Below are 13,655 nucleotides of genomic sequence, written 5' to 3'. Positions count from 1 at the left end.
ATAATAATTTTCTGTTTATTTTCATCGAAATTCTTATACATATTATATTATACAAAAAAGTACATAAAAACTAGATATCTACATACTTTCATTAAATCTATAGATATTCAAATAAAGCCGAAAAATTCTTGACTTTATACTAAAATGCTTTTACAAAAGGAAATGTCACTTCAGACAAGTTAACAACCAGTTTAACGCAAGGTCGCTAAAACTGGTTGTATATGAAAATCTAGCCCACGATGAATTGTATTAAAAGTGAAAGTTTAGCTGGTGTTAATATTCTCCAATATTCTATTATCAGTTTGAAATTCACATGCTCAATAACATGAAAAACTCATCCACCTTCAGGTTAGTTACGCTTTATGATTTGCAGAGATATTGTGAATTCCTTGCTAATCGTAAATTTATTATGGCTTTTTATATTTTTTCATTATTTTATAATAAATAAATACCATTATACCTACCATTGATTTTGTACAAACCAATTTCGTGAAAATGTTTAAAATTCAGCAATTATTACAACCAAGATTTAATAATGGATGACCAGATAAAATTATTTTTACTATAAATTCAATAAAATTCATTGAACGGTTATAAAAAATATTTTGAAAAATTAAAACTTTTCTTGTTACAAAGCTCTTGAATTACTTCTAGGTTTTTTGGTAAGTATAATATGGAAAATGTTTGAATAATACAGGTCTAGTACAATTTTTTTTTATTTATACATATATTGTTTAATATATAAAAAATATTGATGACATTTTAAAATTACGGGCTTATAATTAGGTCAATTAGGAATGTCGCTTATTATTTACTATATGTATATGCATATTCGAATATTATTAATTTCAATAATGTTACATCATACATATATAGATAAATTTTAATACATGAAAAACAACAACAACTTTGGACGAAAAAATATTTTAAATAAATCATACCTATACATTTTGATAATATGTGTATACATATAATGGAAAGAATTGTAATAAAAGTAATCTTCGTTAATGTATTATGAACATATATTGTTAATTAATAATATCGATTGCTTAGAACGAAAGCATTTTTTATAAATAAGACGATGTATGAAAAGTACTCTCATTTTTGAATCTATAATATTACTTACATATGTATGTACACACATACATATTTAATTTTTAATGCCGAGAAATGCTCAATTGTTACTGAAAAACCAACTGATGTTGAATATTACACATATTATGCGAAAATTACATTGATTTTCACTTGAGAAGATTTGTAAACAACCGATCAAATTCATCTTGTAATTTCAAAAGGCTTTACTTGTTTTACAATTTATGTAGTAGTGAAAGTAGTAATATTGAACTAAACATATAAAATATACTCCACTTAAATATTAATCAGTGCGTAAAGTATGGCATATTTCATGCTTCATTTTACATATGTATGTAAATTATCTATATAATTAAAATGTATATGTATTTTAAGAAGCGTGAAGTTTACTTTTTCACGAATGATTAGCCCATATAATATTTAAATTAAAATATGAAAATAATCGTTCTTTATCCTCTTGGCCAAACGGTACGCTCTATCCAGTCTATGTATGAACTGACTCTTGTATAAACCCCTGGAGTATTTCTTCCTCCGCATCCAGACCCAAATGATGTTACTCCAACAATGTAGAATATGCACATATTATTTTTCTCAGACACTTGCAGAGGACCACCACTGTCTCCCTAAAAATAAATTATCCGTGTATATTATGTAAATATTTCATATGTGAAATAAAAATTGATATAATTAATATTAGTGTACATACCTGGCAAGTATCTTTACCACCATTAAGATCTCCAGCACAGAGCTGGTCACCGATAATTCCCCTCGCTAGCCTCCTACTTCTATCCGTGTATAAGGAAACGCATACATCTTGATCGATGATCTTAATAGACACCCTACGCAAGACATCCGATGCTTCTTCAGCTGTATTAATAATGGGAAATTATTCAGTTTTTTTTTAATTAACGTGATATTTCGATTTCTTTATATGGTTTGATTCCTAACTTGTGTTATATATTATGTGTGTAATTTTTATTATTATTAAAATTACCGTAATCTATTCTACCCCATCCAGTTGCTATTGCTTGTTGTTGGCTATAGGTGGGCTTTGTCCACAGACAGGCTGGTCGAACAAATTTGTTTAACCTGTATAATAAATTTCACATTTATCTGATTTTATATTTCTTTACTAATTGTTAAATATTAAGAGTTCAATATTGCATATTACTTACCGGGCAGGCGTTGCGAGCCGCAATAAAGCAATATCATTATATTTGGCTGGAGGTTTATAATCAGGATGTCTGATAATGCTGTCAATTCTTATATCTTGAGTATTAGCTCCATCGTTTGTGCTCTTTATATTATGTTCTCCTAACCGTACCATTGTCGGTGTTGTGCTAAAGAATTATAGTTTATCATAATATCATCCATACAATATAATATGTGGTACTTCAAACAATGGATAAGTAGATTTATTCTAGTAATTCAATTTAAAACTACTAATTTTAAGTATACCTTTCTATATTGGCATTTCTGTCATCACTTGAGCAATGACCTGCGGTCAATACAAAGTTTTCACTTATCAATGATCCACCACAACTCCATAAATAATCATTACTTTCTCGCAAAGGCCATCCGACTGCTGCCTATAACATAATGTCGCTTTATATCAATTTGATAAGCAGTAATTGTATAGCACGTTATATAATTAAAAATATTATATACGTACCATATGAGGAAATTCGCCTAGAGTTACTTCTTCTCCACCAACAATTAGTGGTGTATTACTGTATTCACACTTTGCTATCGTAAATGATAAAGGTTCTGGATCAGGAAGTAATGGTAATGCCTCAACTACTCTCACTACTCTTGAACTATATTCATCGCATTCTAAAAAAAAAATAGGGCAAATAAAATAATAAAACACATGTTTGAAATGTTTCATTATATATATATATGTACTTACTTCGTTCGCAAATTCTTTTTTGTGAACCTTGGTTAGGTTGTACTCTATTTGAATTATTAGGATTTGAGGGACGTGTATTTCTGTCCGGAGGAAATGTAGGCGCAGGATTACTATTTGGACAGCAAACAATGGTTTGTGTACCTTAAAGTGCAGCACAAAGAAAAATAATTTAAATTACCTATAATATAATTAGTTATGTTTTAGTTAGAGGTAGGACCGGAAGTGTGCCGTTTATTGTTCAATTACAACATTTGAACAATAAACGGCCCCCTCAGGGTCCGGGCTTTAGTTATAGTATGTATATGTATGTAAAATCAAAATAATTATGTACCAAACAGTTTAATTCATATTTTTAAAAGCCAATATTATACATATTAGCATAAATAAAAATCATATTTTACCTTGAAATCCGCAAGTTGTAGGTCTGATTCTTTCTGTTTGTAAACGTCGAATTACTTCAGGACATTGCCGAATAGTTTTGCAGATACCTTGTTCATTATTTCTAGGAATCACGCATGCGTCGTCAACTAACAGAATACAAATTTAAAAACATGTCCAATTTGTGATAAAAATTCATTTTATCAACTATTGAGAAATTTTATGTGTTATTAGTTAAGTTTCATACACTTTAATTTCTAGTAGATTTGTGGCATGTATTGTTATTTTACCACTATGCTTATGTTGTAAAAAATACTTTTCATTTATGTACATATGTAGTTTGTTAGTTTAGTGACACACAATAATTCATTTTACATCATTTTAATACCTCCATAATTTGTAAATAATTGTAAATTTATTTATCTGAATAAACAGGTCAATTCAGTATAATATATAAGATTACATTATTATTTTATGGGGGTCATTTGACATATTTTGAACTTGATAATAAAGGCTAGAATCACTTATTTTTCGACACAATCTTTCTAAACTTAAACGCATTTTTTCCAGTGATACACTAATACTTTTTTACCGTCTCGAAGCTTTCATCAAGGTTTTCAAAATAGCACTAAGTCATCATTTGTTGGCATCCTGGAAAATAAAAGCCCCAATTTACCCCCAATAACGATGCATTTTTTTGTATATTTAGTTATGATATGTACATATGTGACGCTAAAAATATTTCAAATGACCCTTTCACCCGTGTGTTGAATAAATCACAACATAATAATTATGTATGTTAACTTTTTAAAGATAAAGTGCATACCATGAAGTCGGTTAATGTAATATTATACTTACTGTCCAATTGTGAATAAGCCCCATTCAATATTGAAATAGATACAACCAAATACAACCAAATCCTTTTAACGTTATTCAGCATTTTCACGAAGAGCTTTGGCGATTGGCTTCTGATGAAAAAATTGAGAAACAAAAACGTTTTAAATTAAAATAATAGTTTCCAATACATAATTAAACCTTCATTTTACGTATTTAGTCAAATCAATATGTGTATATTTGTAAATAAAATAATTCTTTTGAGTAATTTACTGTAAAAAGAAGCGAAGTTTGATTACTTTTTGCGATTGATAATAATTTACAAAATACATGTGTATACATGTCAGTAGCGGCTCGTGAGATTTCATAGTGGGGGGGCTGCAGAGATTATTCAGGCTGTAGTAGTTCGTTAACCAAACCGTTGATCGAATGAAAGCAAAAATAGCTTGAATATGTACTATACTGGGAGGTCTGCAGCCCCGCAGCCCATGTGGACGACAAAAATAGCATGCATTTATACTGTATTGGGAAGACTGCAGCCCCACAGCCCATATAGACGGGCCGCCACTGATACATGTATATAAAACGGGTCTACCTCACGGGATCGAAAGTGAAAAGGTCGAAAAAGCAAATATCGAAAGGCAAAGATCGAAAATCGAAAGATCAAAAAAAAAGGGTGCATGGTAAACGGTACTATGTATATATAATATATATCAAGAGGAAAAGCCTGTTCCTCTTGTTCCTGTTGTATCCTGCTCACGCAAATTAAGTGAGGATGTACGACGGGGGGAGAGAGACTTTTACCGCACGCCACTGATATATGTACATATATATATAATAACCGTTTTTCATATGTATGCATGATAAACGAATATTTTCGACTTTTTCACGGTCACCCCTTGCAAATAGATGTTAATAATGAAACTATTCTTTCAAATAGATACTTAAAAATGTGTCATGTAACAATAGTTCTGTGACACAGTATTAGAGTGAGTAGATATTAAAAACCGGTTTTTCAGATATAGATTTTGTTCTAAAGTGACATGTACACTTAAGTCTTGGCGGAAAAATATTCCACAAATGTATTGATAGGTAATTAGGAATCTGTAAAATTAAATTATTGTATATATATAACATTTTTAAACTAACATTGTGGAAATACTTTTTATGGGTCCAACCGTATATCAACAATACTACATATATCAAAATAAAAATACTTACGAAGTCAACGAGAATGACTTCAGATCCACACCGACTTCGGTCTACGACTGACGACTATCGCTTGCAGTGGATTTACAAACGTGGTGCGTGTACTCAATATTGAATGCGCATCTTCTCTCCAATTTGGCTGATTGAAAATGTCATGTTTTTGCGTAATTAATTCATACTAATTAACCAATGTTTGTTGGTGGATGAAATAAAATTACGTAATGAAATATGTATATTTTACTTTCAATGCAGCAATACTCTGCCTTATTATTTTAACTATTATAGACATTCACGATTGTGACATTGTCATTATGTATGTGACGTTTCAAACATCTCGGAAATTTTAAAGGTCATTGCCAATGTGATGGCTCGTTAATGTTATTGTTTCTTTGACATTAATATTTCATGCGAGTCAGGTATTGCTCAGGTAACTGACGCTATTGACATACAAAGTGTGACTTTATTTTCGCAACGATGCAAATGTTAGGCATTGACACTAGGGGTCCGAAATATTCGTCGACTTCAACTATTCGAATATCGAATAGTAAATCAAGAGCTATTCGAATATTCGAATATATTCGAAAATTAAAAAAAGGTAATTACACACGTACTAAGCATCTTTATATATGTAATATATTCAAATTAATAAAACATAAATCTAAAATACACACATAAAATAAAAGATAGTTTGTAAAATGGAGAAAATTGCAATTAAAAATAAATTTACAAAATATAATAAGTTGATTAATTATATTTAAATGCTTTCCAAATTTCTACACAAACATCGTTGGTTGATGCAATAACATCATTATTTACATCTACATATATTGAATTCAATTAATTTCTGTTTTCTGCGCCTTTTTCCTTTTATATTCACCAATCCCAATACGTGGCATTATAAATTAGATATAAATTTACATATATTGTAAGATCGCGAAATATAGCTTGTTTATGAAATCTTTTAAAAAGTAACTTTTTTGCAAAATATATTCGAATAACGAATGGCTGAAAAATCAAACGAATAATTCGAATACTCGAATATTCGATTGGGATCCCTGATTGACACGTTAGAGATGCATTAAATCAGTGGTATTTATCCTTTTATTTGATCATATATGAAGTCTAAATTTAGACCTCTGGGAGCTTTTGTGAATAAAATAATTTTAAAAGGTTTAAAAGAATCCATTATTTTTAACCAATTGTCAGAAAATATTTTTTATCTATACATTAATTGTTGTTATTTATTGACAAACGGACGCATACTGAATACAGCAGAAATTATTATGTACATTGGGCAGAAGAGTGTGAAATCTTTCTGTTTAGCAAAGGGCCCATGTTCCCTGGGGGCCCGCAGCTTGAGTACCGTAGCACTGAATTAGCTTGCCATCTCTGCAAGTTCGATAAACTCCATCTTATCGATGACCTTAAGGATTCCACGAATAACATGTTATCGACAATTTTATTCTAATTACTAAAAGTACACAATATTTAAACAAAATTAATTTTTATTTCTTAAAAATTTCATTACAAAGATTTCGAGCAGTATTTTATAGTAATAAAAATACGTAGTGTTTATTTATATGTTTATTTGTCATAATAGATTAAAAAAATAAATTAACATCATTAAAACTATTTAATTCATTAAAAAAACGTAATTTTTTGTACTGATAAAATAAATTTTATTCACCAGGCCATACTATACTTTCAATCCATGTTATATACTTGCTTACTTTTGTATATATACCGGGACTATTGACAGCTGCGCAACTTTTTCCGAATGATGTTATACCTGCAATATAAAAGATACATCCATTCTTTTTAGTCAACTGCAGTGGCCCACCAGAATCACCCTAAAAAAATAAGAAAGTTTAAAAAATGTGTTAAAACCTTTGTCCTAATTACTCACTATAATATTTGATTTGATTTCAAAATTTAATGTTTACCTGACAAGTATCTTTACCGCCATCTAAATCCCCTGCACATAACTGCTCATCTACAATACCTTTTGGCAATTTTCTATTATTCTTGGGAAATAGTCCCGAGCAATAATCATGATTGATTACTTTTACAGTTACTTTGTTCAAAACGTCTGCAGATTCATCATCTGCATAAAAATATGTTATATGCTAAAATCATTTTATTCAATTATATTTTATTGCAAATAATTCAAATTAACTTACGATTTCCAAGTTTGCCCCATCCTGTTGCTATCAGTGGTTGATTATCTGTGAGAGTTTCTTGCCAAAGACATGCCGGACGCACGAATTTATTTAATCTATTGAAAAATTTGGTATATATGCTTATGTAATAATTAAGACAGTTTGGGCGCTTATTTTTGAAGTATGTACATAATAGAGGAAGTAGACGTTTACATACAGTGCCGGCCTTACATCCAATTGGCGCCCTTGGGCAATTTTTTCTAAACATCCTTAAAAAATTATTTCTTTTCTAAAATAATAGATTACCATCCTCCTTCTCCTGGGCTTGGGACCTTGCTACAGTTTCAGGCAGTGTCAGCAAAAGCATATCAACCCAAATGTTTGGATATAGTTATTTTAAAGTATGCTGTTTTATAAAATTTAATACAATGAGGATTAATTTTACCTTGAACTTTATTTGAAAGAAAGGCTTTTAAATTGATAAGTTCATTGCTAATAATATCAGATTTTGAATTCACGGTGAGCTTAATTTGAAGATCGGCTCTTTCCAGTAGATTGTTTACAAAATACAAAAAACGCCACATCTTTAAATTTTCGTTTAACTGTTCGAATCTAAAATAATTTTTTTAGGAATATAATTGTACGTAATCAGCTAGAATCTTCCAGCGATATATTGAAGCTGAAAATACATAGTGTAAACAATTTTCGGAGAATATCGAAAAAAGTTTGCCATGTTACAGAAGATTTCGGAGCGTCATATAGCACAAGATTTAAATTGTGGTTGCCACAGGGTAACGTTAATGCGAAGGAAATGCGCATTCACTCAATGAATAGAATTTGCCGAGTACAAATGTTTGAGTTTAGAAAGTAAAGGTGCCTTTGGCACTCTAATCTAAAATTATATAAGGCCTTTGGCGCTCTAAGTTTAAATTTTAAAGCGCCTTTGGCGCTATGAATGGCGCCCTAACTTATTTGGCGCCCTCGGGCGTCGCCCGACCCAGCCCCCTCCCCCCTAAAACCGGCACTGAATACATACATATCATTCAAAATATATACAATATTTTTGAATTTCTATAGCAATATATACCTTCATGCAAGTATGCAAAATTGAAAAGATGATATCAAAATATACTCCAACACGCGGAAACGATTTTTGTACGATAAAATTGTGTGTTTAATTGATTATTATGCAAAATAAAATAAATGCTATTTACATAGCCTCACCTGGCGGAAGATGCTAAGCGCAACAATGCAATATCGTTGTATTTCGATGGATATTGGTAGTTTGGGTGTTGAGAAATACCATCAATTTCAATGTTTTGAGGATACGCTCCTTCGTTATCCATTTTCAAATTATGATCACCCACACGGACAATACTTGGTTCAGGACTAAAATTTTAAAAATTCCATAGGAAAACTTTCATACATATGTATGTATGTAATTGAATATCAAATAACTTCAAATAATGCATTTCAATGTAAATTTGAATTTGAATGATTTTTTTTTTATTTATTTAAAATACATTATATGAAGTTTTGAGTGTTAATTTCTTAAGTGGTAGATGATTTCACACATATGTACCCGCTTTTCTTTTACCCACATAAATATTTAAAATACGAATACATTGTGAAGTAATCAATTTTAGTTAAAATTATATTTACTTTGCTATGCCTCTTTGATGAGTACAGTGAGCTGCAGTCAATACAAAATTTTCACTAATTAAAGATCCACCACACAGCCAATCATAATCATTTGCTGCATTTTGCCAGCCAATGGCAGCCTTAAATAAAGATATATTAATTAATGTCAATTAGTTAAGTTAACAAAATAAAACACATGTGTGTGTATTATATAAATCACGTTCACCATATGAGGGAATTCAGCAATTCTGGCTTCTTCTCCACCCACAATCAGTGGATTTTTATAATCACAATTAGATAGAGTTGGCGTCAAAGTTTCTGGATTTGCAGTTAATGTCACTGCTTGTACTCTATGAATTATATTGGAACTGTATTGGTTACATTCTGTAAATATATAATTTATTATTTTTATAACATTTGTAGTTTTCATAGTATCAACTTCTCTCTATCTACATACATATACGTTGTGGGCTATTTACTGATTCTACAATATAGTACTTGTATGTATGGTGAACTAAATCAGGGAGGGGGCAGAGGGCTATGACACTCCCCCAAAACCATAGAAGAAATAGAAAAGCGGCAGAAATTTTTCAACCTCTTCAAAAGCTTTGTTAGAAAAGAAAGCTGGATTTTATTATTTAAATGAATTTTAATAACCATGTTAAGAATTTGTGAAAAAAAAAGTTCGTGTATACATATAATACAATACATATATATGTACATATGTACATACTCATATCGTGCCAGTAAAAAATAAAAAACTTTATAAAAAGTACAAATGAAAATATTTTTTGGCGATTGATTTCATAAAAAAATTTATTGACACTCTCTAAATCCTATTAAATACCATCAATTAATCCTGACAAAATCCTACTTTACATGTACGTACATACTTAAAAAAATAAATTAAAAATGTTGGTGATAAGCTAATTTACAATATGTATATTTACATAATAACAGCAAAAGAGAAAATTTATTCTTAAAATATGAACAAGGAAAAATATCATATTTATTAGGGAAAAAATGCACAATAGCGAGGAAAAAATATAATGTATACATGTAGCAGTGGGAGATAAACTATAATGATATGTACATATATGCACGATGTGCTACTATGGGTTTTCACCGACCCTATCAAGCTGGTTGCTAAAAATAATTTTGGTTCGGAGAATTAGTTCTTACATTTTTTTTATTTAATTATCAATATAAATAATAAATAGTCGTGTGTACAACACTCCGTCGATTCATTCCCCTACGCCTCCATAAATTTATGTAATGTAAAATAAATAATTTTGTAATGTAATTTTTCTGTTTAATTTGAAAAAAAAATGTATGAAAATGGGGAAGGGGGGTGTTTGCCAAGGTGCGAGCTGGTTGATAGAATTTAAGCAGCACATCACTGCATACATATATGTATATAATTTATGGAATGAATGATCTGATACTCAAAGTGCATATGTATTTCATCACTAGACACCGGATAGTCACAGTGCTATCCATTGTTCCATTGTTGTAAATCCTTTGTAAAAAAGGTTCGGCAAACCTTTAACAAAGCATTTACAACCTTTGAACAATACGCGGCACCTTCTGGGTCCGGTGACTAGTCACCACATGCACTTATTATACTTATATATGTAATATATAATATATAATTTCGAAAGAGTTTGTATATACATATATGTATGTAAGGCTTAAAGGTTTGTTGGGAGCATCGAAAAACTCAAAGTTTCTATGACGACGACATAGATATCGTCAAATATTATTTTTTTTCGATTCAAATAAATTTAATAAAAATACAAATGAATGTTTACTATTAGATTGTTTTGCCATGTTTAAGCTGTTTATGTTACAAACACCGAGTGAAGCCGGGTATTTAATAATAGTACTTCAAGTAAAGTAATAGTAAATTGTATAATATAATAAAAAAATTACTTCTTTCACTTGTTCTTATTGTATTTCCTGGATTTTTATTTGGAGTATCATTTGAATTCTCCGGAAATGTGAAATCCCCATTATTTGTTGGTTTTTGTGCAGAATTTTGGTCAGTATTTGGACAGCAAACTATAGGATATGATGCTAAAAAAGTGTTTAAAATACAGGTTATATTTAATTTTAATAAGATAAAAAAAAATTAAAAAATATACCCACATATATATCCACAAATTGTTGGTGTGATTCGTTGATATTCGTATAAAACTTGAGCATAAAAACAATTATTGTAGTATGAACACAAACCCCTTCTACCACTATATCTATCCACACAATTAACTCTTGGTAAATTTGCTAAAATCATAAAAAAAATTCTGATGCAATTAATTATTTGCACTAAAATGTTATTTTTGATTATGATCACATGAAGATGAAATCTTAGTATGTATATTTCTAGAAGACCATTTCTAAACATACAAGGAAAACAAATCAAAACTTATTTATATATATAACTATTAACAAGGAAAAATAATCAAAAATGATGTCACTTTTATATACTTGACAATATAAAAGTTTTCGAAAACTTTCACATTCAACATAACACGTCATAGCAGTTGTTTTAAATGTTTAAAAAGGTTGCATCGATTTGCGAGTATATAAAATGTATTTGCAACAATATGTACATACATACATACATATATATGTATATATATGTATATGTTATAGTGAAAGCATATTTCATGTGAAAATATATTTTCACCAATGAAAATGTATCAAACAATTAATTTACAACGTTTAAAAACTCTATAAATTTAACCCTAATAACCCAATCTTAAATTAATAGCGCCAACCCTTACTTAACCTAGCCTATCCTAACCCTTAAATAATAACAGCCCTAACAATCTAATCTTAAATGAATAAAACCAACCCTGAAAATGTAACTGGTTATGATGTCAGTGAAAATATATTTTCACTTGAAATATAATTTCACTGTGATATATATACATACATATATGTGAATATGTATATACATTTGCAGCAACATTTGTGGTCAGTTGTCCTCAAATTTCAAGGTGACCAAATGTGAAAAACGTTGATTTGTAATTAATAATTATTCACAAATTTCTTTCTCAGAAAAAAAATATTTATTCGCAAACAGGCAAACACCAGTTGAGATTTACCTTGTTAACTTTTAAAATAATTACACGTGAACCTATACAACAATTAGATCACACTTCTTGCATTGCATTATACAAACTATGACAAATAACGGCACCACATAGGTTTTGGTATGGTACTCTATAAACTTACATGTCTGTGTATGAGCAAAGCGTAGACATAAAATATTAATAGACAACAAAAGGTAAACTTTAAGACTCATTTCAATAACCAATCAAAACTAAACTATGTCCGTATTTTAAAGATTTTTGCGTCTCAATCTGTCTGATCACATCCGACCGAAGAGACGATCCGCACTAAAATACACATACTAGTGATACAGTGTGCACTGTCACTATACGCGGATTTCCTCAAAATCTCGCAGAGCATAACAGGGGTGAATTGGACAAATATATTTAAGTACTAGTATATATGTACTTGTATATATATGTATTTTCAAAAATATTTCAATAAATTGTGTATAAGGCCTCGCCCACTCTATTTGACCTAGTATAAGTAAGTGTGAATTGTATTGGGTATTAAACAGAGAGATGTAATAAGAATAGAGGGGCCCTTACGAATAAATACTTGTTGTCAATTTTACGCGGTAAGTCTCTATAAATACGCTACATCGCATGGAATACAATCGGATCAATTTACTTATAAAAATGTATCCCATGTTGTTTATTGTGGCCCTCGGATGAAAATGGATTTTTCAGAGTATGCTGTTGGTTAGACCTGGATTTGTGACTTCAGGTTGATCGTTTCCCATCAGAGTTTGCCAATTTTCTCTGATTTCATTGTTGAAACGGTTCCCGGAAAAAAAATTGGCTAAAAATCCCTCCTATACGATATGTCACCTATAATTTGTTTTTAATTAATTTACAATAAATAAGTTTGTGTACAAATTAATAGATGTCCCATTGATTTACGAGTTTTAGTGTCTCGTAATTCAGTGACTTATACAAAAAAAAATGCTGAATTGTAATTTGTAAATTTGTAATTGGCCAGGAAGGCGCATTGGGGTTTACCTGTAAGGCCTTCCTGGTATATATGTAAAAATAAAATAAATAAAATAAAAAAATATTTAGATCTGTCCGTGGACAGAATGTCACTTGACAACAAACGAACACCTAAAGCCACTTCTATTAATATTATATTTCTCTGGTATTAAAGCTATAAACGAAGTCATATGTACAATTTACTATTAAAGCTATTACTATTTTTACTTTATTTACGAAATATCGATAAATGAAGAATTAACTTAGTGAGAAGAATTAGCAGCTCGTTCATATACACTGCGGCGCTGCAGCACCCCCAAGAAAATTATTAATGGGCGGAGATTC

At 30.1% G+C, this 13,655-nt stretch overlaps 1 protein-coding gene across 1 annotated transcript; it reads right to left on the bottom strand.

Annotated features, from left to right (window-relative positions):
- Positions 1–4: 4 nt before the first annotated feature.
- Positions 5–12,648, bottom strand: LOC143909141 (transmembrane protease serine 9-like). Its single transcript, XM_077427042.1, has 19 exons — positions 12,463–12,648; positions 11,371–11,505; positions 11,155–11,298; positions 9,449–9,606; positions 9,244–9,362; positions 8,806–8,970; positions 7,603–7,697; positions 7,366–7,526; positions 7,110–7,272; positions 5,435–5,468; positions 4,238–4,347; positions 3,403–3,528; positions 3,002–3,142; positions 2,765–2,925; positions 2,551–2,681; positions 2,268–2,432; positions 2,087–2,181; positions 1,799–1,959; positions 5–1,715 (listed from the first exon to the last, which is right to left on the bottom strand). Exons 1-19 carry the CDS (start codon positions 12,530–12,532, stop codon positions 1,542–1,544), a joined length of 2,508 nt encoding a protein of 835 aa, XP_077283168.1. The 5' UTR covers positions 12,533–12,648; the 3' UTR covers positions 5–1,541.
- Between the last annotated feature and the right edge of the window lie 1,007 nt (positions 12,649–13,655).

This window comes from Arctopsyche grandis, chromosome 3, assembly GCF_051622035.1.
Source record: "Arctopsyche grandis isolate Sample6627 chromosome 3, ASM5162203v2, whole genome shotgun sequence".
In the NCBI taxonomy this organism is placed as follows: Eukaryota; Metazoa; Arthropoda; class Insecta; order Trichoptera; family Hydropsychidae; genus Arctopsyche; species Arctopsyche grandis.
Note: the sequence above shows the minus strand (reverse complement) of the source record. Positions and strands in the feature narration are given on the sequence as shown.